The 24,486-nt window shown below is 46.4% G+C and overlaps 1 protein-coding gene across 1 annotated transcript in view; it reads right to left on the bottom strand.

Annotated features, from left to right (window-relative positions):
• Positions 1 to 24,486, bottom strand: part of LOC140492547 (uncharacterized) — a 128,127-nt gene that overhangs the window by 46,668 nt on the left and 56,973 nt on the right. The window contains exons 9-10 of the mRNA XM_072591489.1: positions 8,787 to 8,903; positions 4,415 to 4,535 (exon numbers count right to left, since the gene is read on the bottom strand). Coding sequence (XP_072447590.1) covers positions 4,415 to 4,535; positions 8,787 to 8,903 — 238 coding nt within the window. The remainder of the gene's footprint in view (positions 1 to 4,414; positions 4,536 to 8,786; positions 8,904 to 24,486) is intronic.

Raw genomic sequence — 24,486 nt, 5'->3', positions numbered from 1 at the left:
ATAGACTCTGGATGAAGACACAAGTTAAGGAAGTATTTAACGCATGGCAGGACACTGGGTAGCTCAGAGGAACAGAGGGATCTTGAGGTAATTGTTCACAGATCTCTGAAATCTGCAAAGCACGTTAATGGGTTAGTTAAGAAAGCCTACAGGGGACACTTGCTTTCATCAGTCCTAGCACAGGGTATAAGGGCAAGGAGGTAATGTTGGAGTGTACAGAGTGTTGGAGGAAGTGAGTACTGCAGATGCTGGAGATCAGAGTCGAGAGTGTGGAGCTGGAAAAGCAGGTCAGGCAGCATCAGGAGAAGGAGAATCAACATTTCGGCAAAAGCCCTTCATCAGGAACACACAGCGTTGGTCAGGCCGCAGCTGGAGTCGATAAAGTGTGGAGCTGAAAAAGGTACAGCAGATCAGGCAGCATCAGAGGAGAGGACAGTTGGCGTTTTGGATCAGGACCCTTCATCAGGACTCACGATGAAGGGTCCCAATTTGAAACGTCGACTCTCCTGCTGCCCGGATGCTGCCTGTCCTGCTGTGCTTTTCCAGCTCCACACTCTCGACTCTGATCTCCAGCATCTGAAGTCCTCACTTTCTCCAACACTACGTACATTCCAGCGTTATTACCTCATTGCTCTTATACCCGATGCCACGACACTGCAAGTGTCCCCCATGTGCTTTCTTAACTAACCCATTAACGTGCTTTGCCGACTTCAGGGATCCATGAATAATTACCTCAAGATCCCTCTGTTCCTCTGAGCTTGACCTGCTCCGCACTTGATCAACTCTGACTTTCCAGCATCTGCATTTCTCACTATCTTCAGGTCACAGCTGGAGTGCTGTGTCCATTTCTGGTTGCCTCACTACAGGAAGGATGTGATAGCACTAGAAGGGGTATAGGGAAGGTTCACCAGGATGTTGCCTGAGATGGAGCAATTGAGCTAGATAGGCTTGGATTGTTTTCATTAGAGCACAGAAGGCTGGGGGGGAGGTGGGGGCACGATTGAGGTGTATAAGATTAAGAGCGGTATAGATAGGGTGAATGGAGAGCAGCTGTTCCCCTTTGTTGAGGGGTCAATCCCAAAAGGACATTGTTTTAGGGTAAGGGGCAGGAGGTTTAGAGGGTATTTGGGAAAAATATTTTCACTCAGCAGTTAGTTGGAATCTGGAATGAACTGCCTGGGAAGATAGTGGAGGCTGGAAACCTTACAATCTTTAAAAAATTTTTGAACAACTACTTCAAATATTGTAACATTCAAGGATATAGAACAAGTGCAGGAAATTGGGATCTGTGGTAGTTAATGTTGGTGCAGGTTCAAGGGGCCAAAGGATCTTTTCTGCGCTGTATGGACCTACATAGGGTTAAAAGTCAAGGGGGAGCAGAAGAATCAGAGAATAGGATTTAAATTATCACCGGCAGAAATTGTCCGAAATGTGCACCAGCACAAACGGGACCTGTTAGGAGGAATCAAAACTAACACTTCAAGGAGTAGCCTCCCTCAGACCTCCTGCATAAACCCACTAGCATTCAAATGGGTCACATGAGCAGGTCAGGCACCTCTCTTTCAAGCCAGTAAGCTGGTTAGAAAGGGAAGGAACAGCCAATATTTTGGTGCCATGTACAAAGCTAATTGCCTCTCACATAAATCCCAAAGGATTTCACAAACAATAGACCGGTCAGCTGTGCAGCGTGCTGTTATTCAAGCAGATGTGTCAACTGTTTAGCACACAAGATTCCACAAGGATGGTGTATTGTTTTAATTTTGGGGGAGGAGGTGGGGGAATTGGGCTCTCTATGTGCTTCTTTTAACTGTGACACAGAATCTATATTCCAGCTCTGCAACCGGAACAGGAAGACCTCACTTTAACCTCTTGTAGCATGCATCACGTGGAGATCTCTTTCAGAGCTGAACAACATCAGTAAGTAAAGTAATGAGCAAAGTTTGGTGTCAAGCCTTACCAGTTGCGGTGACCAAAGGTTTGGTTAATGGTGGAGGTTTTAAGGAACTTCTTAAAAGCAGGAAAATGAAGTTGGGAGATCAATTCCTGAGCTTGCAGCCCAGACAGTTAAAGGCAATGACCTCCAACACTAGAGCGATTAAAATCATGGACATTAAAGAGAACCAAGTTAGAATCATAGAATGTCTACATTGTGGAAGCAGGCTATTCGGCCCATCAAGTCCACAACGACCCTTCGAAGAGCATCCCACCTAGACTCACCCCCCTACCCTATCCCTGTAATCGGTGGGTGGCACAATGGCATGGTGGCTCAGTGGTTAGCACTGTTGCCTCACAGCACCAGGGACCCAGGTTCGATTCCTGCCTCGGGCAACTATCTTTGTGGAATTTCCACCCACAGTCCAAAGATGTGCAGGTTGGGGTGAATTGGCCATGCTAAATTGCCCATAGTGTTAGGTGCATTAGTCAGAGGGAAATGGGCCTGGGTGGGTTACTCTTCGGAGGGTCAGTTTGGACTTGTTGGGCCAAAGGGGCTGTTTCTACACAGTAGGGAATCTAATCCCGTATTTCCAATGGCCAAGCCACCTAGCCTGCATATCCCTGACACTATGGGGCAATTTCGAGTGGCTAATCCACCCTAACCCGCACATAAATGGACTGTGGGAGTAAACCGGAGCACTCGCAGGAAACTAGACCAGTGTCGATGATTACGCTGGGTTGTGGGACTGGAGGAGATTATAGGGATTGGGGGCAGGCAAGGCCAGGGCATAGCTAAAAATAAGGTTTTAGAAATCGAGACATTGCTCAACCAGGGTCCAATTAAATGCCAGTCACCATAGAGATGATAGGGGAAATTAGCCTTGGTGCGAATAAGGAAAAGGGCAGCATTATCTTGGATGATCTTGAATTCCAGGAGGGAAGAAAGCGGAAGGACTGTGTTGGGGTGGTCAAGTCCAGGAGTGACAAAGGCATGGACGAGAGTTTCAGCAGCAGATGAGTCAGACGATACTACAGAGGTGGAAATACAGGATCTTTAGCAGCTTGATTCTGGTGTGGGTCTAGAATGTACAGCCTTCTGACTAATAATTCCACTGACTAAGGCAAGCCAAAGGGTGCAGTAAATGAAAACATGAAGGGTTTTCACAGAGGATAATAACAAATAAGTGGCTGAGTGGGTTGGCAACCAAGGGGACATTTGCTGATGACACAAAACTAGGTGGGAGGGCATGTCGTGATGAAGGCATGGGAATCTGAAAAGGTTCTAGATGGGCTGAGTGAGTGGGAAAGAACCTGGCAGGTGGGGTTTAATGCGAGAAAGTGTGAGTTCACTACCTTAGCAGGAAGAATACAAAGGCTGATGAAAATGGAGAGAGTGCTCAAAAGAAAATGCAGGGGGATCTGGGTGCATCATACTCAAAACGTTAGCATGCAGGTGAAGCAAGTATTTGAGAAAGCAATTTAATTTATCAATTCGGGCTTGGAGTTTAAAAATGGGGAAGTCTTCTTGAAACTTTACAAAGTGGGGGGGGGGAGGTGAGGTCGCAGCTGGAGTATTATATACAGTTTTGGATCCTGTATGTGAGCAAGGATATAATAGCATTACAGACACTTTGAAAGAGAAACACTCGGCCAATTACTAGGCTCAAGGGGTTCACTTATCAAGAATGGCTGAACATGTCAGGCCTTTATTCATTGGAAGAATGGAGTTGGGGCAGGGTGATCTTATTGAAATATACCTGATTCCGAGGGGGCCTGACAGTGCAGAGATGTAAGGAAAATATTTCCATTAGTGAGGGGGTCTCAAACTCATTTGAAACTGACATGAGAAGGAATTTCTTCCCTCAGAGAATTAGTGAATGCCTGGCATTCTCTAGCCCAGAGAGTTGTGGAGGCTAGAGTAATACGAGTAATTGGAAGTACTTTAAAAGGAGGCAGATAAAATTAAGATTAAGGAATATCTGGGAGTTTAGAGCTTTGAGGAGCTGACACAAAAGAAGGGGTGAGGGGGGATAGATCAGACTTAATGTAATTGATCGGCGGGACAGGCATGAGAGGCTCAATGTCCGACTCATGTTCCTATTTATTACGATCTTCGACCATTTGAGATGAGAAAAACATTTTTTAAGTAGCGTTATTCTACGCAGGAACACATCACCTGAAAGGTGATAGAAGCAGGATCAGCAGGAGCCTGCAACCCCTCTCCCCAAATTGGATAGAAATTGCAGGAGAGAAAATTCCAGGGATACAGTGAAAAGAGCTGGTGTGTCGGACTAATAGGATAGCACCTTCAAACCACAGCAGTGGTACGACAGGCCAAATAGCCTCCTTCTGTGATGTACGATTCCGTGTTTCGCTGTATCTTAAAACCCGCAGGAGGTGGGCGGCAAAAATGAATGGTGGCGTATAAAAAGAAACAGGAACGGTTGTGCTCACTGTAAAGAAATATTGATGAGCTCACCACGGGTACCCAAACTGCTTTGCCCACACTATGGAACCAGGAACCAGCTCAGCATAAATAATGTCATTCTCTCTTCCATCCCAGACCTCCTCTGGCAGGTCGCACATATTGTACAGAGGGTCTGCAACACACAGTTCAACAACATTATTCAAAATAACATCATTTGAGCAAGCACCTGCGATTACAACTAGGACATTGTCTTCCCTTCATGACAGAAAAATACAGCAAACTTTGTTTTAACTGGCACTTTATGAACCAACACTTGAGAAGCCTGCAAAATATATGTACCTCAAATACCATGAAGTTTACTGTATTATTGTGAGCCACCACCATGTCCGAATAGTCAGTTGAGGATGCGACTGAAAAGGCTCTCTGTTGGTAAGCTTTATTTATGGAAACGTTGCATTATTATTTAAGTGACGTGCATACTCCCCAGATTATGATTCTGTCTCTCAGTGTGTATTTTTACATTCATTATGTAGGCCTTTTGATTGTCCGGTAGACAGTCAGTTCTTCTATAATGCGATAGTTGCGTTCTTGTGCAAACGTGTGTTATGAAAAAATGGTACTTTAGAGACAGCGCTTAAAGTGTTGGCGATGTAATTATGTAACGTGTTAAAAGCTCACGTGGTAGAAACACCATCCCTAATTCGTCAATCGCACTGCAGTGAATTTGCGTTAATGAAATGCACTTTATAGCAGAATGACTGATATTTGATGGCACTCCTGGTCTCATAGATGCCAGTTAATAAAAGGTTCGCTGTGTCACATTTATAAAGCGAATCCCTAATCTCCTCAGTTGAGGACTGACTTTGAGCCGGCTGGCCACGTCCAGAGTATTACTGTGGGAAAAAGTCCTCTTGGTCTGGGGAATAAAAAGAAAAACAAAGCAAACAAAAAAAAAGGCAATTTCCATTACCGCCCATATCTTAAGACCCTTTACATTTGGTTTTTAAACAAACTGTTCATCTGATGGTGCTGCTGGTATCATTTATTTCCCGCCCCTAATTTGCTGGGCCATTTCAGAGGGTAGTTAAGGGTCAGCCACGTTGGAAATGGGTCTGGAGTTGCATGCATGCCATACTGGGTAAAGACAGCAGTTTGTCCTCTCTAAAGGGCATTAGAGTCATGTGGTCATGGGGATGGAAACAGACTCTTCAGTCCAACTCATCCATGCCAACCAGATTTTGTAGTTTTGGACTCCCCTATTCTAGGAAAAGGATCTTGACTATTCACCCTCATGATTTTATAAATCTCTGTAAGGTCACCCCCTCAATGCACCAGGGAAAATAGCCCCAGCCTATTCAGTCTCTCTATAGTTCTAACCCTCTAACCCTGCTAACAATCTTTCCTGAACCCTTTCAAGTTTCACAGCATCTTTCCTGTAGCAGGGGGACCAGAACTGAACTCAGCATTCCAAATGTGACTTCACCAATGTCCTGTATCGGTGAACCAGGTGGGTTCTGATGCAAATTGCTGGTAGTTTCATGGGGGTGGATAGCATTGGTGGGGGTGGACTGCTCCCCTTCCTGACTGAAAAGTGTGACAGAAGCCTGGCAGCAATAACACGGCAGATGACAAGGGCAGATTCACAGGCCAGCAACTCCAGCTCATGTAGGCTACTGCAGCCAGACCCATGAAGGGGACATCACAGACTCTGGGGCAATGCAAACTCCAGGATAGCATGGCAGGGCGAGGTGGGAGCATGGGGCAAACTTAGGGAGTGGGGCAACAAGAGTTGTGGGTTGGAGCGGTGCAGAGCGGGTCATTAGGAAGGAAGTGGGGGCAAGAGCAATTGCTACTATCTTCAGGGATACACAAAACAGCATCCCGGAATGAAGTACTCCTGCTTTCTTGACAGGCTTGTAAAAACCTATGTTTGAAAAGCAGGCTGCCCACAGCAACCCCAACTATTTATCCACTTACCCGAAATCCGAAACCCTCTGTATTGTGGGCTTCGAGCCCGAGGGTGGGCAGGTAGTGGGTTGGGGCATCCATTGTTGTTTTCTAGTCCCACCCGCCAATCACGTACCTGGCAGAGGCATGTGATTGTAGCCTGTGGTCACCTTCACCGAGGCCAGCTTCCCATTTCAGATTTATTAGTGGGATTCAAATTCCGACAGCCGCGGGCGGAGGATTTGAAAGCACACCGCACGGAGGTCCCACACATGCCAACACTTCGACATCCGGTTTCGGAAGTCGCTTTGGCAAGAATATTTATGAGGGAACTTTGATGTTATCACTGCAGCATCAACACCTCCGAAAGGTAAAGCACTTTTTGAAATATGCTCATGTTTCTTCTTATTCATTCAAGGTGGGGGGGGGGTGGGGGGTGGGCGTCACTGGCTGGGGCAGCATTTATTGTCCATCCCTAATTGCCCAGAGGGCAACCACATTGCTGTGGATCTGGAGTCACATGTAGGCCAGGTAAGGGTGACAGCTTCCTTCCCTAAAGGATATGAGCAAACCAGATGGACTTTTGTGGTAATTGACAACAGCCTTCATTAACTGCAGATCATAGACATTTATTGAGTTCAAATTCTACCATCTGCTATGGCAGGATTTGAACCTGGGCCCCAGAACATTACCTGGATCTCTGGATTAACAGTTCAGCGATAATACCACTAGACCATCGCCTCCCCTGATGCAGCACAGGAAAGGGGCTGCCATGTGTACACAGCAAGATGACCAGAGCATTTTTATTTCAGCGATTCTGGTTGAGGGATAAATATTGGACAACGCACAACAGATAGAGCCTGTAGCTCTTATCCCAATAATGCCATGGGATCTTCCAAGACCGCCAGAGAGAACCAGAATGGTCTCATGTGTTGACACAAATGAATGGTCAATTTAGACAATCTTAAGCCAATATCCAAAATTAAAAATAACATAGGTCTCATCTCAGATATTCTGTCCAAATCTGGATACTGCATTTTAGTAAGGATGTCAGTGCTTTGACGGAGAGGGTGGAGAGGAAATTGGTTCCAGTGTCAGACAGTCATAGAGAGGAGACAGACCTTTCGGTCCAACTCATCCATGCTGACCAGATATCTTACATAAATCGAGTCCCATTTGCCAGCACTTGGTCCATATCCCTCCAAATCCTTCCTATTCATGTATCCATCCAGATGCCTTTTAAATATTGTAATTGTACCAGCATCTACCACTTCCTCTGGCAGCTCATTCCATACACGCACCACCTTCTGCATGAAAAAGTTACCCTTTAGGTCCCTTCTAAATCTTTTCCACTTTCATCTTCAACCAATGCCCTCTAGTTTTGGACTCCCCCAACAATAGGGGAAAAGACCTTGTCTATTCACCCTATCCATGCCCCTCATGATTTTGTAAACCTCTATAGAGTCACCCCTCAGCCTCTAATGTTCCAGGGAAAAATAGCACTTGTGCTGTTCAGCCTCTCCCTGTGGTTCAAACCCTCCCAACCCTGGTAACAACCTTGTAAATCTTTTCTGAATTTTTCAAGTTTCACAGCATCTATGGGTGAGGGATCCCAGCTATGTGGAGAGTCTGGAGATTATTCTCCTTGGAGCTAAGGGAAAAGGCTACGGGTGGGGGAGGATAGATTTAATAGAGATGTTCAGGAGTTTTCGAATGAGTAATTTAAGAGAAACTGTTTCCTCCTGACAAGGAAGGTCAGTAATCAGAGGAACCAGATTTAGGGGAAGTGGCAAAAGAGCTGGAGGGCAGGTGAGGAGAATGTTTCAGTGTAGTGACTTGTTATGATCAGGAAAATGCAGCCTGAAAATGGAATGAAGGCAAATTAAATTAGTACTTTTAAAATAGATCTGAGGAGATGCTTAAAGATTTGCAGGGCTATTGCAGAAAGAACAGAAGGGATAGTGTACTATGAATGGTTCAACATAAGTACGATGACCTCCGTGTGTGCTGCATTAGTCAATGTGACCTTGAATGAACCCAAGGGTTTTTGCCTTCAAAATCATACCTAGGTCAAAACATTTTCAGAATTCTTATGAAAATTCTTGCATTCATTTTTTAATTCGAATTTGAATCTCTCGGGTCTCTCGTTCGCCCAGCTTAACAACATGGCTTGGAGGTGCCGGTGTTGGACTGGGGGTGGACACAGTTAAAAATCACACAACACCAGGTTATAGTCCAAAAGGTTTATTTGGAAGCACTAGCTTTGGGAGTGCCGGTCCTTCATCAGGTGGTTGTCCTTAACAGCTTGACAACAACAGCCTGCATTTTTTTATCACCTTTAACGCCGGAAATGTTCCCACTGCGCTATGACAATGATAGTTAAAAATTGATTCAGTGATGACCTTCAGCTGACTGTGCCTCCTGTGGAAGACAGACTAGTAGGAGCAATAGCATGATTGTTTTTACTTCTCGGTACCTGGATTCTGACTGCACACCCAGTCATCTGGCAGAGTCGCTGGATCCACATTGTCTTCCAAACGTCTCCACTTCCCACACTTTTCCTTGCTGCACTGAACCCAGGCGACATATTTATCTGGAAAGGAAACAAAGTGCGCGGATCAGTGAAGGCCACTTTTAGTAAACAATCATGTTTGCCCATGAACGAGGAAACTAGCGATTGAGTTAATAACAGCTACAGCTCCTCTGGCTGCCCTGCCCCTGGCGCAGGATTTTACAAAGCCCACGTGACATTTTGACAACTCGTGGAATTCCTACATTGTGGAAGCAGGCCATTCGGCACACTGAGTAACCACGATGCCCCTGTGAAGAGCATTTCCACCCAGACCCAGCCCACCATCCTATCCCGGTAACCTTGCATTTCCCATGGCTAATCTACCCAGCCTGCACGCCCCTGGACACCATGGGCAATTTAGCATGGCCCATCCACTCAAACCTGCACATCTTTGGACTGTGGGAGGAAACTGGAACTCCCTGAGGAAACCCATGCAGACAGCGGGAGAAGGGCACTCGCCTGAGAGTGGAATCAAACCCTGATCTCGAGCACTGTGAGGCAGCAGTGCTCCAAACTGAGCCACTATATCACCCCCAATTGTTGGCCCACTATAAGAATTAGCAAGGATTCTTCTTCCAGATGAAAGAAAGGGAGGGAGATAGGAAGGCAAATCTGGCCATGACAAGGCACAGCCAACTTTCAGCTTTGGCAAAGGCCTGAAAACAAGGTCACCCACCTGCCAAAGGTCTTAAAGGATGAGGATTGTTGGCTGACACCGGAGACACAGCACTTAAAGAAACAACAAATGACAAGCATCCCCACAGCAATTAAATGCAGCAAAACGTCCCAAGACAACTCGACAAATTAACAGGGAGATGACAATGGTCGTGTGTTATTATCGCTGGACTGTTAATCCCAGAGGGGAGAAAGTGAGGACTGTAGATGCTGGAGATCAGAGTCGAAATGTGTGGTGCTGGGAAAGCACAGCTGGTCAGGCAGCATCCAAGGAGCAGGAGGGTTGCGGTTTCAAGCATAAGCTCTTCATCAGCTCCTGCTCCTCGGATGCTGCCTGACCTGCTGCGCTTTTCCAGCACCACACTTTTCAACTGTTAATCCAGAGGCCCAAGTAAGGTTTGAATCTTGTCCCAGCAGATGGTAGAATTTGAATTCAATAAAAGTCTGGAATTAAGACTCTAATGATGATCATTGTCAGGGCAAAGCTTGCTTGCTCATGTCATTAGGGAGGGAAACTGCCGTCCTTACCTGGTCTGACCTACACGTGACTCCACACTCATATCTTATCCATTCTCTAGGCAATTAGGGTTGGGCAGTAAATACTGGCATAGCCAGTAATGTTCTCAACCAGTAAATGAATTAAAAATTTAACACTGAGCCGAGGTCTGGGTGGGATACTCTTTGGAGGATCGTTGTGGACTTGTTGGGCCAGTTAGCCTGCTTCCACACTGTAGAGGATTCTATGATTTCTGAGATGAGCTACAAAAGGCAACATTAGGAGAGGTAACCAAAAAATGTGATCACACAGGTAGATATGATGGAGCTGTGTTGTAAAGGAGAGGAGGTTTGAGTTATAAGGAGAGGCTGGATAGACTGGGAATTTTTTCACTGGAGTGTAGGAAGTTGAGGGATAACCTTACAGAGGTTTGTAAAATCATGAGGGGCATAGATAAGGTGAATGGCATTGTCTTTTCCCAAGGGTAGGGGATTTCAAGTTTAGGGGGTATATTTTTACGGTGAGAGGAGAAAGATTTAAAAAAAGACATGAGAGGCAACTTTTTTTACACAGAGAGCGTTTCATGTGTGCAATGAACTTCCTGAGGTAGTGGTGGATGCAGACACAGTTACAACCTTTAAAAGACATTTAGGTAAGTGCAGAAATGTTTGGAAGGATATGGGCTACGCGCAACCAGGTGGAACGAGTTAAGTTTGGGATTATGGTCGGCATGGACTGGTTGGATTGAAGGGTCTGTTTCCATGCTGTATGATTCTATGACTCTAGGTAGAGGAACAGGAGAGGTTTAAGGAGAAAATTCCAAAGCTTGGGTCTTGAAGATACAGTGGCCAATCTGCAGCAGTGAAACAAGTATCCCAAGAGCCCAATAAGCTTCTCATTGAAGGCTGTTCATGCAATATTGTAACATGGATGCATATCAGCATTGCACACACATTTACTCGACTGCAACACTTGGGACCTCCTCTCTTCTTTTCTCTGTTTTCCATGATGCAATATGTCACACCACAACAGATAAGGTAATTAGCCTTGGACACAAAGGACCATAGGCATCTCACTCCATGAGAGAGAGAGAAAGACATTTATTTGTACAATACTCCAAACATGGGACAAGTTAAGTAGCGGGTCTGCATGAGCTATCTCGGACAGTGCAACGCTGGAACTAGTACCTTTGGCATTTTCCTGCACCAGACTCTACTCAACTGAGCTATCCACCCCCACACGCAGAGTTAATCTAGCACTTGGTTTCTGGTGGCATAATTCGCCTGACCTAAGACGTATGCATAAGGCGTTCTGCTTTATTCGAAAGTGCAAAGCCTTTTATTTGAGTTCTAAGTAAAAGTTATGCAGTGCAGTTTGCTTTGTGCACTTTTGTTTTAAAGATGATGCCCCTCATCCTTCAAGGAAGGAAACTGTTCTCCGAATTTATAATGCCTGGCGACTTCCTTCCTGATGCCCTAACAACATGTCAGTGAGCCGGAACAAAAGTGGGCAGAAACCACACTCAAGTGGTCACATTCATAATTGCACACTGACGAGTCGTAAGGGAAAAGGCAGGCCGGTGAGAAATTCAGTTCGTAAAATCAAAATAAGAGTGCATGTTGCCCTTTCCTTGTGCTCATAAATCAGTGGAAGGTAGTTAAAAGAGACTAGTCCTCTACTCTAAAGTGTTTGCCTTTTTAATTTGGCCAAAAAATAGCAAGTTAATTTTTGCTGCAATGGTACTACACTCCTGCCAGCAGATGGCTGTGCTTCTGTATGAAATGGCTTGTTGTTTTGTTCAGAGAAGTGTTCTGACTTCAGGCCTAAGCCCTGCTTACAACAGGGGTAAAACTGGTTTAGTTACAACCGTGAGCTGGGGTTTTGTCAACTGTGCTTCATGTTATAGAACATATAGAACACATAACATGACAGCGCAGTACAAGCTCTTCGGCCCTCGATGTTGCACCGACCAGTGAAACCAATCTGAAGCCCATCTAACCTTCAATTATCATCCATATGTTTATGATACATCTTTCAATGAATAATTGGTCTTCAAGAAACATGCTCATGATATCATCACTACGTCCTGAGGTTACCAAAGATCTGTCTCCATCTTACCTCGGATCACCTGAAACAGGTCACTACTGGGAACACGTACTTGTTGTAACCTCTAGGTTATTCACTACCTGACTACAGACCTTGGAGACTTCAGCTACTTGCATTGTTGAATCTATAGTGATGTAGTGGCAGAGTCCCCTATTACAAATGATAGAGCAGGGTGGGGAGAAAGTAGCAAAGAGTACAATAGGCGAGTGGGGGAGGGGATGAAGGTGATAGATCGGGGGGGCGAGGGTGGAGTAGATAGGTGGAAAAGAAGATAGACAGGTAGGACAAGTCATGTGGACGGTGCTGAGCTGGAAGTTTGGAACTGGGGTGAGGTGGGGGAAGGAGAAATGAAAAAACTGTTGAAGTCCACATTGATGCCCTGGGGTTGAAGTGTTCCGAGGCGGAAGATGAGGCGTTCTTCCTCCAGGCGTCTGGTGGTGAGGGAGCAGCGGTTCTACCCTTCAGGTTCTCTGCCTGTATTCCTGATGAAGGGCTTTTGCCCGAAACATCGATTTTCCTGCGCCTCGGATGCTGCCTGAACTGCTGTGCTTTTCCAGCACCATTCTAATTTAGACTCTGGTTTCCAGCATCTGCAGTCCTTGTTTTTACCATTACAAATGATAGGCTTGCTATCCAATGTTCTTGCCTCATGAATCACAGGATCTTAGGTTCAAGTCCCTCTGCAGTGCTTAAAATCCAAGACGGTGCAAAGACTTGAAGGAGCACTGCATTGGACTCTCTTTCTTGAAAAGAGGCTTCATAGAATAGAATCCTGGCAGGGCGGAAGCAGGCCATTTGGCCCATTGAATCCACACCGAACCTCCAAAGAGCATCCCAGCCAGATCCACACCCCTTTACCACATAACCCTGCATTTCCCATGGCTAACCCACTTCATCCCTCCCATCGACCAACCAGGTCGTACTCACCACCTGCGTTCATCTGTCACTACCTCACCATCCTGCTACTCTCCCCACCCCCACCCCCTTTCATCTGTAGCTCCCCCCAACCTCACATTTAGTCCTGAAGAAGGGTTATACCCGAAACGTTGACCTCTCCACATCTTGATGATGCCTGGCTTGCTGTGTTCTTCTAGTCTCCCGTTTGTCAACTTTGCACAGCCCCTGAACCTATGGGGCGATTTTGCACGGCCAATCCACCCTAATCTGCACATCTTTGGAACCCACACGGGGGAGAACATACAAACTCCACACAGGCAGATTATTGTCGATATTCCCTCAGAGTTCTCTAAGTCTGACTTTCCTGTGGTCACACAGCTGGTTCAGAGTGTAAGCCCTCTGAAAGAGAAGCCACTTTGAGGAGCTCCTTCCACAAAGTTGGTGCTTGTGAAAAGGAATGTGGGAGGGAGTTGAAGGGGAGAGGAAGAAAACTGAGAGAGAAATGCTAGCCAACCTTCACCATGGAGACCAAAGATCAGGAGTGAATTAACTCAGGCCTTGATATCGTAGGGTGAATTGTGAAGTGTAAATGATCCTCAATAGTGTTCATCACAGAGTCTCACAACAGGCCATTCAACCCATCATGTCCTTAGTGATCCTCTGAACAGCATTTCACCCACACCCACTCCCCCCTACCCCATCCCTGTAACCCTGAATTCCCCATAGCTAATGGACTATCCTACACTATGGGCAATTTAATACGGCTAGTCCACCCTAACCTGCACATCTCTAAACCGTTGGAGGAAACTGGAGCACCAGGAGGATACCCACGCAGACACAGGGGGAGAACGTGCAAACTCCACACAGACAGTCGCCCGAGGCTGTAATCGAACCCGGGTCCCTGGTGCTGTGAGGCAGCAAGGTTAACCACTGAGCCACTTTGCCACCCCTGGTGTACTGATAGTGTGGATTTCTCTGAGGTTCAGGTTCCACCTGCCACAGGGGTATGTCACAACCTGTCCAAAACGGTTGATCAAAAAAATTCTGAGTTCAATATGTAGTGCAGATTTGGTAGTGACTGAGATCGTCAGAAAGCAGTCCACTAAAGAGTTACAGAATGACCATAAATCTGAGAGTAAAACTGTAATTCAGCATTTAAAATATTTCAAACCGCAACTGATTCAAACGTTTAGCTTTGCTATAAGGTTGCTGGCTTAGCGTTCTGCATTTTGTAAAGTCAGTGCACATTCTACACATGATCCAAAAACTTTAAGCTTTTGCAAAATCAGACAGACAAGTTCAGCAGGTTGGTAACACTGAATAAAAGGGCGTGAATTTAAATTCCTCTTTGGGACTCACAAACATATGAATTTGGATCAGGAATAGGCCATTTAGCCCCCTCAAGACTGCTCTCCCTTTAAATAAAATTGTCTGTGTTTTTTAGATCAGATTACTTACAGTGTGGAAACAGGCCCTTCGGCCCAACAAGTCCACACCGCCCCGCCGAAGCGCAACCCATCCATACCCCTACCTTTACCCCTTACCTAACACTGCGGGCAATTTAGCATGGCCAATTCACCTGACCTGCACATCTTTGGACTGTGGGAGGAAACCGGAGCACCCGGAGGAAACCCACGCAGACACGGGGAGAACGTGCAAACTCCACACAGTTAGTCGCCTGAGGCGGGAATTGAACCCGGATCTCTGGCGCTGTGAGGCAGCAGTGCTAACCACTGTGCCACCGTGCCGCCCATTACACATTCCCCTTAATCCATGCTGATAATCCAGAACGCCCTTATTATTGAGACCACTGCCCTTCTGATGAGAAGGTAAACAGAGGACCATCTGCTCACTCCAATGTCTTTTTTTCTCTATTATTTCATGGGATATGGGCACTGCCAACAAGTCTGTACACGTCCGCAATCACCCTGTGAACTGAGTGGCTCAACTGACAACTTCAGAGAGCTGAGATTAAGAGCCAACCACGTCACTGTGGACTGGAGTCACGTACGGGCCAGACTGGACAAAGATAGCAATTTCCCTCCCTAAAGAGACACTGGTCAACCAAATTGGTCTGTAGGAAGGTTTCATAAGTCACCATTGCTGAGACTAACTTCTCAAGTTCAGATTTATTAATTGAAAATTCCTCCACCTGCCTTGGTGGGATTCGAACTCATGTTTCCGGAGCATTAGCCAGGGCCGAAGGATTATCAGTCCAGTGACATTATTCTAGGCCAGCATCTCCCCACTGTGGACATTTGGAATGGGTAATAACTAACTTAAAAACTCTTCAACAGTCTGTGGATCGTTGTTGTTCACACGCTGGTTGCTGTGTGACCTGCTTACAGTCGGGGTCATAGAATCCCCGCAGTGTGGAAGCAGGCCATTCAGCCCAACAAGTCCACACCAACTCTCTCAAGAGCATTCCACCCAAACACAATCCCATTCCAGTAACCCTGATATCCCATTGTCACTCGATGTTGCGCCGATCTTTGAAACCAAGCTAAAGTCCATCTAACCTACACTATTCCATCATCCATGTGGTTATCCAATGACCAATTAAATGCCCTTAAAGTTGACGAGTCCACTACTGTTGCAGGCAGGGCATTCCATGCCCTTACTACCCTCTGAGTAAAGAACCTATCTCTGACATCTGTCCTATTTCTGTCACCCCTCAATTTAAAGCTATGTCCCCTCGTGCTAACCATCACCATCTGAAGAAAAAAAAGTCCTCACTGTCCACCCTATGATCATCTTGTATACCTCTTTTAAGTCACCTCTTATTCTCTCTAACGAAAACAGCCTCAAGACCCTTAGCCTTTCCTCATAAGTCCTTCCTTTCATGCCAGGCAACATCCTGGTAAATCTCCTCTGAACCCTTTCCAATGCTTCCACATCCTTCCGAGAATGCGGTGACCAGAACTGTACACAATACTCCAAGTGCGGCCACACCAGAGTTTTGTACAGCTACAACATGACCTCATGGCTCCGAAACTCAATCCCTCTAACCAATAAAAGCAAAACCAGATGGCTAATCCATCTAGCCTGCCCATTATAGGATAATTTCCCGTAGCCAATACTCCTAAGCTGCGCTTTCCAGGTCACTATGGGACAACTTAACATGGTCAATCCACCCTAGCCTGCACATCTTCGGACTGCGGGAGGAAACCCATGCAGACACGGGGAGAACGTGCAAACTCCACACAGACAGTCACCTGAGGCTAGAATCAAACCCGAACCAATAGCACTGTGAGGTTGTAGTGTTAACCACTGAGTCATTGAGCCACCATGCCACCCAGACAGTACGCTTCAAAACAAACATAAGGGCCCTGGCATTTCTTTTTCGCAATATTCCCATGCCGGTGCGAAAGGCGCTACGTAAATATCAGTTTGCACTCCGTGATGGCTGGTCCAGCCTTGCCTGCAGCACAGTGGGAGAACTGAAGCCTTCACACAGCAGTGATGATTGTCCAACCTCATCAATTAAGACCAGTCCAGCCTTGCCTGTAAAAGAAGTCAACTCTTGACTTGCCAGAAGCTGCGAAGGCCAGTTTAGCTCTTACAGAAACACTTTCGTCTTGAGTAAAACAAATAAGCTGGTAGGTGCAGCCTTGGCACTGTGTCAGCTTGGCTGCACGGTTGCCTCTGAGTCAGAAAAACTTTGATTGCAAGTCTCACTCTAGTGCACATTATCCTTGATGGTCATGACTATGCTATGATTTGGAGATGCCGGTGTTGGACTGGGGTGTACAAAGTTAAAAATCGCACAACACCAGGTTATAGTCCAACAGGTTTAATTGGAAGCACTAGGTTTGGGAACGCTGCTCCACTAACCACCTGATGAAGAAGCAGCGCTCCGAAAGCTAGTGCTTCCAATTAAACCTGTTGGACTACAACCTGGTGTGTTTGTGATTTTTAACTATGACTATGCTAGATATTCAATTTGCCTCATGAGGTGAATAGCCAAAGTCTTTTCCCCAGGGTAGGGGAGACCAAAACGAGAGGGCACATGACTAAGGTGAGAGGTGGTAAGATTTAAAAGGGACATGAGGGGCTGCTTTTTCACACAGGTGGTGATGCGAGTATGAAACGTCAGAGGAAATGGTGGAGGCTGGCACAATTACAACATTTAAAAGGTGTCTGGATGGGTACATGGGCAGGAAAGGTTTAGAGGGATATGGGCCAAACGCAGGAAGAGTTCAGTTTAGGAAACCTGAACAGCATGCACAAGTTGGGCTGAACTCTCCATTTCTGTGCTGTATGACTCTATGATTCATTGGCCCCAACCCTTTGATTTGATTTGATTTATTATCGCCACACATAACAAAGTTTTGTTTTGCTTGCAGTTACAGGCAGATCATGACATACAAGGATCATAGGGTGACTGAACAAAACGAGGAAGACAAAGTTACAGCTGCAACGAAGGTGCGCAAAAAACAAAATTAACATTAAACATGAACTTGGAGAGGTCCATTCAGCAGGGGAGAAGCTGTTCTTGAACCTGTTGGCATATGTTTGAGCTTTTGTATCTTCTACCCGATACCACAGCTTTATGCGTTGCTCTGAAATTATCATCTATTTCAGGCATTTATCCAAATCTCCTTCAATAGTCACAACCAAATGTGCTTCTATTGCCCCTTTCATTTGGTGTCTTTGCAGACTATAAAAGCTATGTTAAAGTTCCCTGCTCCACTGAATGCATAGCAAGTCTTTTCCAATTCCCTCATATTGCTACATCCTCTCATTCTGGCAGTCATACTCTGAGAATCCATGACATTCCACAGTCTTTTTATTGTGGGTATCCATTACTATGCACAGTATCCAAATTGTGCTCGAACAAACAGTTTGCGTAGACTCATTAACACTTATTATGTTTCAGTTTTCAATGCCTCTCTATGTAGGATAGAATCATTACAGAATCCTTACAGTATGGAAACAGGCCCCTTGGCCAAACAAGCCTACAGCAACCCGCCAAAGAGTAACCCACCCAGACCCATTCCCCTACCCTATTATTCTACATTTACCCCGACAAAGCACCTAACCTGCACATCCCTGGACACTATGGGACAATTTAGCACAGCCAATCCCCCCTAACCTGCACATCCCTGAGCACTATGGGTAATTTAGCACAGCCAATCCACCCTAACCTGCACATTCCTGAACACTATGGGACAATTTAGCACGGCCAATCCACCCTAACCTGCACATCCCTGGGCACTATAGGTAATTTATCACGGCCAATCCACCCTAACCTGCACATCCCTGGGCACTATGGGTAATTTAGCACGGCCAATCCACCCTAACCTACACAACCTCTGAACACAATGGGGTAATTTAGCAAGGCCAATCCACCCTAACCTGCACATCCCTAAACACTATGGGTAATTTAGCAAGGCCAATCCACCCTAACCTACACATCCCTGAGCACTATGGGTAATTTAGCATGGCCAATCCACCCTAACCTACACATCCCTGGGCACTATGGGGAATTTAGCATGGCCAATCCACCCTAACCTGCACATCCCTGAATACTATGGGGTAATTTAGCACGGCCACTCCACCCTAACCTGCACACCCCTGAACACTATGGGTAATTTAGCATGGCCAATCCATCCTAACCTACACATATTTGGACTGTGGGAGGCAACTGTCCCCATGCAGACAAGGGGAGAACGTGCAAACTCCACCTGTGGCTGGAAACGAACCTGGGTCTCTGACGCTGTGAGGCAGCAGTGCTAACCACTGAGCCACCATGTCACCCAGTAGTCCTTTTACAGCTGTATTCTTTATTTTTCCATTTGCCTTTTAAGATGTGTGTACATGTACCCATTGAGTGTCTTTAATCATCATAGGATTTACAATAATTGCTGCTCAAAAGATGCACAGTGGCAGCTCTTCAAAACTCCTCCCAAACCTGATGACCTTTCTCGCCTGCAGGGACAATGCCAGCAAAAAGACTGGCCTTTATACAGTGTCTTTCCAGACTACCAGTCATCTCAAAGCACCCAACAGCCAACTAAGTACTTTTGAAGCACAGTTACTGTTCTCATGGAGGGAACACAGCAGCTCATTTGCACACTCCCACCACCAGCAAGATAAGATAATGACCAGATCTCTGTGCTGTTGATTGAGGGATAAGAAGCAGTCGTTCTTGTCAAGGTTCATCCTGAGCAGCTCTGTGATCTCCAGTCTGTTCCCCGGGATGCACACCAAGACAAACATCAACTGCGCCTGGAGGATCATCAACTCGGTCCAAGGTGCTCTTTGGACTGCCTGAGATAGACAAGCAGGAGGCTGGAAGAACACGGCAAGCCAAGCAACATCAAGAGCGGAGAAGTCAACGTTTCGGATGTTCGAAGGGTAACCACCCCCCCCCCCCCCCCCCCCCCCCCACCCCCCCCACCCAAAACATTGACTTCTCCACCTCCTGATGTTGTCTGGCTTGCCATGTTCTTCCAGCCTCCTGCTTGTCCACCTTGGATTCCAGCCTCTGCAGTTTATTTTGTCTTTGAACTACCTGAAGCTTGTTGGTCTCGACTGAGTGTTGCAAATTGGAACATTCCAAGGTCCAGGACAATATGATGAGGGATGTACTAAAACTTGAGGCAACTACTGTCTAAGGTCTTTCTGCTGAAGTTAAATGGGGGTCCATTCAGTTACCAGATATCCCATGCCTCAAATGCATGTAAATATAATTTTGTACAAGTAGGAGATGCCTTTGGTTTTTTTTGTTGGATAAAGTCAAACTCCAATGTTTGTTTTTGTGTGATACTGTACAGAACTGGAGTGCATTAGTGACTATGTATGTACATAAAGATATTTTTATGTATAAAGTGTATTTTTGAAATTTAAAAAAGTTGATTGAGGGATAAGTATTGGCCACAGGACATGAAGGAGAACCTCCCTGCCTCTTTTGTGAGACAGTACCGGAGGATCCTACACAGCCTCATAAGATGGTGTTGAGCAATTTGGTTTATCGTCTCCTCTAAAAGACAGCGCTCTCTCAGTCCTGCACAGGGACTGTCAGCTTTGGTATTTGCAGCCAGTCACCAAAGTGGGACCTAGACACTTGTGACACCAGAGGCTACTAATTGAGCCACTACTGAGTTTGTGAAAGTCACTAACCCAAGTGTGGTGGACATTGGTACACTGATTCTGGATTAGTGGTGCTGGAAGAGCACAGCAGTTCAGTCAGCATCCAAGGAGCTTCGAAATTCACGTTTCGGACAAAAGCCCTTCATCAGGAATAAAGGCAGTGAGCCTGAAGCGTGGAGAGATAAGCTAGAGGAGGGTGGGGGTGGGGAGAAAGTAGCACAGAGTACAATGGGTGAGTGGGGGAGGGGATGAAGGTGATAGGTCAGGGAAGAGAGGGTGGACTGGATAGGTGGAAAAGGAGATAGGCAGGTAGGACAAGTCCGGACAAGTCATGGGGACAGTGCTGAGCTGGAAGTTTAGAATTAGGGTGAGGTGGGGGAAGGGGAAATGAAGAAACTGTTGAAGTCCACATTGATGGCCTGGGGTTGAAGTGTTCTGAGGCGGAAGATGAGGCGTTCTTCCTCCAGGCGTTTGGTGGTGAGGGAGCGGCGGTGAAGGAGGCCCAGGACCTCCATGTCCTCGGCAGAGTGGGAGGGGGAGTTGAAATGTTGGGCTATAGGGCGGTATGGTTGATTGGTGTGGGTGTCCCAGAGATGTTCCCTAAAGCGCTCTGCTAGGAGGCGTCCAGTCTCCCCAATGTAGAGGAGACCACATCGGGAGCAACGGATACAATAAATGATATTAGTGGATGTGTAAGTAAAACTTTGATGGATGTGGAAGGCTCCTTTAGGGCCTTGGATAGAGGTGAGGGAGGAGGTGTGGCCGCAGGTTTTACAGTTCCTGCGGTGGCAGGGGAAAGTGCCAGGATGGGAGGATGGGTTGTAGGTGGCGTGGACCTGACCAGGTAGTCACGGAGGGAACAGTCTTTGCGGAAGGCGGAAAGGGGTGGGGAGGGAAATATATCTCTGGTGGTGGGGTCTGTTTGAAGGTGGCAGAAATATCGGCGGATGATTTGGTTTATGTGAAGGTTGGTAGGGTGGAAGGTGAGCACCAGGGGCGTTCTGTCCTTGTTACGGTTGAAGGGGTGGGGTCTGAGGGCGGAGGTGCGGGATGTGGACGAGATGCGTTGGAGGGCATCTTTAACCACGTGGGAAGGGAAATTGCGGTCTCTAAAGAAGGAGGCCATCTGGTGTGTTCTGTTGTGGAACTGGTCCTCATGGGAGCAGATCCGGCGGAGGCGGAGGAATTGGGAATACGGGATGGCATTTTTGCAAGAGGTAGGGTGGGAAGAGGTGTAATCCAGGTAGCTGTGGGAGTCAGTGGGTTTGTAAAAAATGTCAGTGTCAAGTCGGTCGTCATTAATGGAGATGGAGAGGTCCAGGAAGGGGAGGGAGGTGTCAGAGATGGTCCAGGTAAATTTAAGGTCAGGGTGAAATGTGTTGGTGAAGTTGATGAATTGCTCAACCTCCTCGCGGGAGCACGAGGTGGCGCCAATGCAGTGATCAATGTAGCAGAGGAAGAGGTGGGGAATGGTGCTGGTGTAATTACAGAAGATGAACTGCTCTACTTTGCCAACAAAGAGACAGCATAGCTGGGGCCCATACGTGTGCCCATGGCTATCCCTTTGGTCTGGAGGAAGTGGGAGGATTCAAAGGAGAAATTGTTAAGGGTAAGGACCAGTTCGGCCAAATGAATGAGAGTGTCGGTGGAAGGGTACTGTTGGGGACGTCTGGAGAGGAAAAAACGGTGGGCTTGGAGGCCTTGGTCATGGTGGATGGAGGTGTAGAGGAATTGGATATCCATGGTGAAGATCAGGCGTTGGGGGTCGTGGAAACGGAAGTCTTGGAGGAGGTGGAGGGCGTGGGTGGTGTCTCGAACGTATGTGGGGAGTTCCTGGACTAGGGGGATAGAACAGTGTCAAGGTAGGTAGAGATGAGTTCAGTGGGGCAGGAGCATGCTGAGACAATGGGTCGGCCAGGGTGGTCAGGTTTATGGATCTTGGGAAGGAGGTAAAATAGGGCAGTGCGGGATTCCCGGACTATGAGGTTGGAAGCTGTGAGTGGGAGATCTCCTGAGGTGATGAGGTTCTGTATGGTCTGGGAGACGATGGTTTGGTGATGGGGGGTGGGGTCATGGTCGTTGAGTAAATGTAAGGAGGTGGATTTTTAATTAGTAACGGGCTAAAGGGCAGTAAAGTGGAGTTGAGCTCAAGGTGAGTTCAGCCACAATTGTATTAAATGGCGGAGCAGGCTTGAGGGGCTGAATGGTCTCATCTTGCTGACCCGCAGTGATTTCTAGCATTTTGTTTTTGTTTTGAACACAGATTCCAGCATCTGCAACAATTTGATTGTATGTTGTGTTTAATCGACTACCATGTCTCTTCAAGGAAGGCCTTGAAGAGGCTTTGCTCTTCCCTCTGACAGGGATTCTGGTTGGCTCTTTTACCGGGTCACTATCAGCACCCTTTCTCACTCAGCAACCCCTCCCCCACCCCATTACACTTCATGTCAGCTCTGATGAAGAGTTGAGACTTGAAAGGTTAGCTTGCTCTCTCTGCCTGACGCACTGTGATTTCCAGTGTTTTTTGTTCAGTACAAATTCCAGCATGTGCAGTAATTTGCTCCTAGCTCTTATTGCATACTGAATGTCCACTAAGACTTCAAGTTGACTGTTGCCCTGGTTTAGATTGATGTTAATGACAACAGTAATGAGGAACAGCATTCCTGTACCGTACCTCAGTCAGCACCACCACATACAGCCAACAGATAAACCAGTTACTTGTAAAACACTGACATGTGAAAATTATTCACTGCATCAGCCTGCTTACGGAGCCATTCCACTTCATGTGTAATTCAGTAGGGTGGGGAGGTCTAGTATATTTCTGAGAGGTGTGGAATAACACTATATAAACACAGATCTGTGTCTATTTCACCAGCAGTGACGGCGTGCCAAGCTCCACCTTCAGCAGCTCAATGTTGCCTTTCTCTGAATTAACAGTTCCTAAAGTGATGTAATTGGGCAAGTTATATGTCAAACTGCATCAAAACAGGTAACAGCTGAACTAAGAAAGCTGCCTCCAACACGCTGTACCTTTTTCTCTTTGACACACAGAATCATTGAGGGCAAACACAAAGTATTTGTTCACCACTGGCCTCCCCAGGGTCCTGACTGCTGTCAGCAGCACACATGTTGAATCATGCATCCCTCCGCAGAAGAAAACACTTTCTAGTCTGTAATCGGAACAAGGAGTGTCTGCGAACAGGCTGAGGTTTCTCGACTGTTGTGTTCCAGACGCTTTTGATCTTTTACGTTTCAGACCGTCCGCCAGCACAGTTAGCTGTCTGACATGGATGCGCTGAATCGTCACAGTGCAGGAGGCCATTCAGCCCACTGACTGTCCGATGAGAAGCATGCAATGCAATGACAGCTGAACTGACTGTCATGTTAGGTCTTTCTCTACGGATGACAGACACCATATTCTGAAACACTAATCGCTTACTCTATTGGTCGACCAGATTCCAACAACAGAAGCAGAATTGCAAAATTATTTTTTCTCAGTTATTGCTCCCGAGTTATGAATTCAAAGCAGCTGTTCCAGACAATTCAAGAGGAAGGTTTTTTAAAGTTGTACATTATCTGAAATAACTGTTACTCTTGCCTTTTGATCAATGCATACATTTTGGTTCAAATTACTTTATTTCCACCTCTTACAAAAAGATGCACTGCTACCACGTTGTTTATTTAAGTCAATTTAAGTCAAATGTAGGGCAGCGGGAATCTCAAAGTGGGGTTCTCTGAAAAAAAAAGGGGTCCTAGAGGTTTTCTCCAGGTCATGTGTTGCATGGTCCATAAGTAGTGGACAATCTTCCAGATTAGACAGGTTACTGAAGCTCTACTCGCCAAGAAAGGTTTGCCAGACACTTGGGTATACCTAAGGACCAGGCATCCCGGTCTCAGTAACACTGCTCTGAGTTGCCACTCAACAAAATACAACCGAGAGATCAAATTGTCAATGCTTAGAATCATAGAGCTATACAGCACAGAAACAGACCCTTTGGTCTAACATGTCCATGCTGACCAGACATCCTAAGTTCATCTAGTCCCACTTGCCAGCATTTGGCCCCCATCCCTCTAAACCCTTCCTGTTCATACACCCATCCAGATGCCTTTTAAATGTTGTAATTGTACCAGCCTCCACCACTTCCTCTGGCAGCACATTCCATTCATGCACCACCCTCTGTATGAAAAGGTTTCCCCTTAGGTCCCTTTTAAATCTTCCCCCTCTCATGTTAAATCTATGCCACTCTAGTGTTGGATTCCCCTCAAGCGGGGAAAAAAGGACCCTGGCTATTTATCATATCCATACCCCTCATCATTTTATAAACCTCTAAAGGG

The sequence above is a fragment of the Chiloscyllium punctatum genome, chromosome 21 (assembly GCF_047496795.1).
Source record: "Chiloscyllium punctatum isolate Juve2018m chromosome 21, sChiPun1.3, whole genome shotgun sequence".
NCBI lineage: Eukaryota > Metazoa > Chordata > Chondrichthyes > Orectolobiformes > Hemiscylliidae > Chiloscyllium > Chiloscyllium punctatum.
This window is presented reverse-complemented; position numbering and strand designations above follow the sequence as displayed.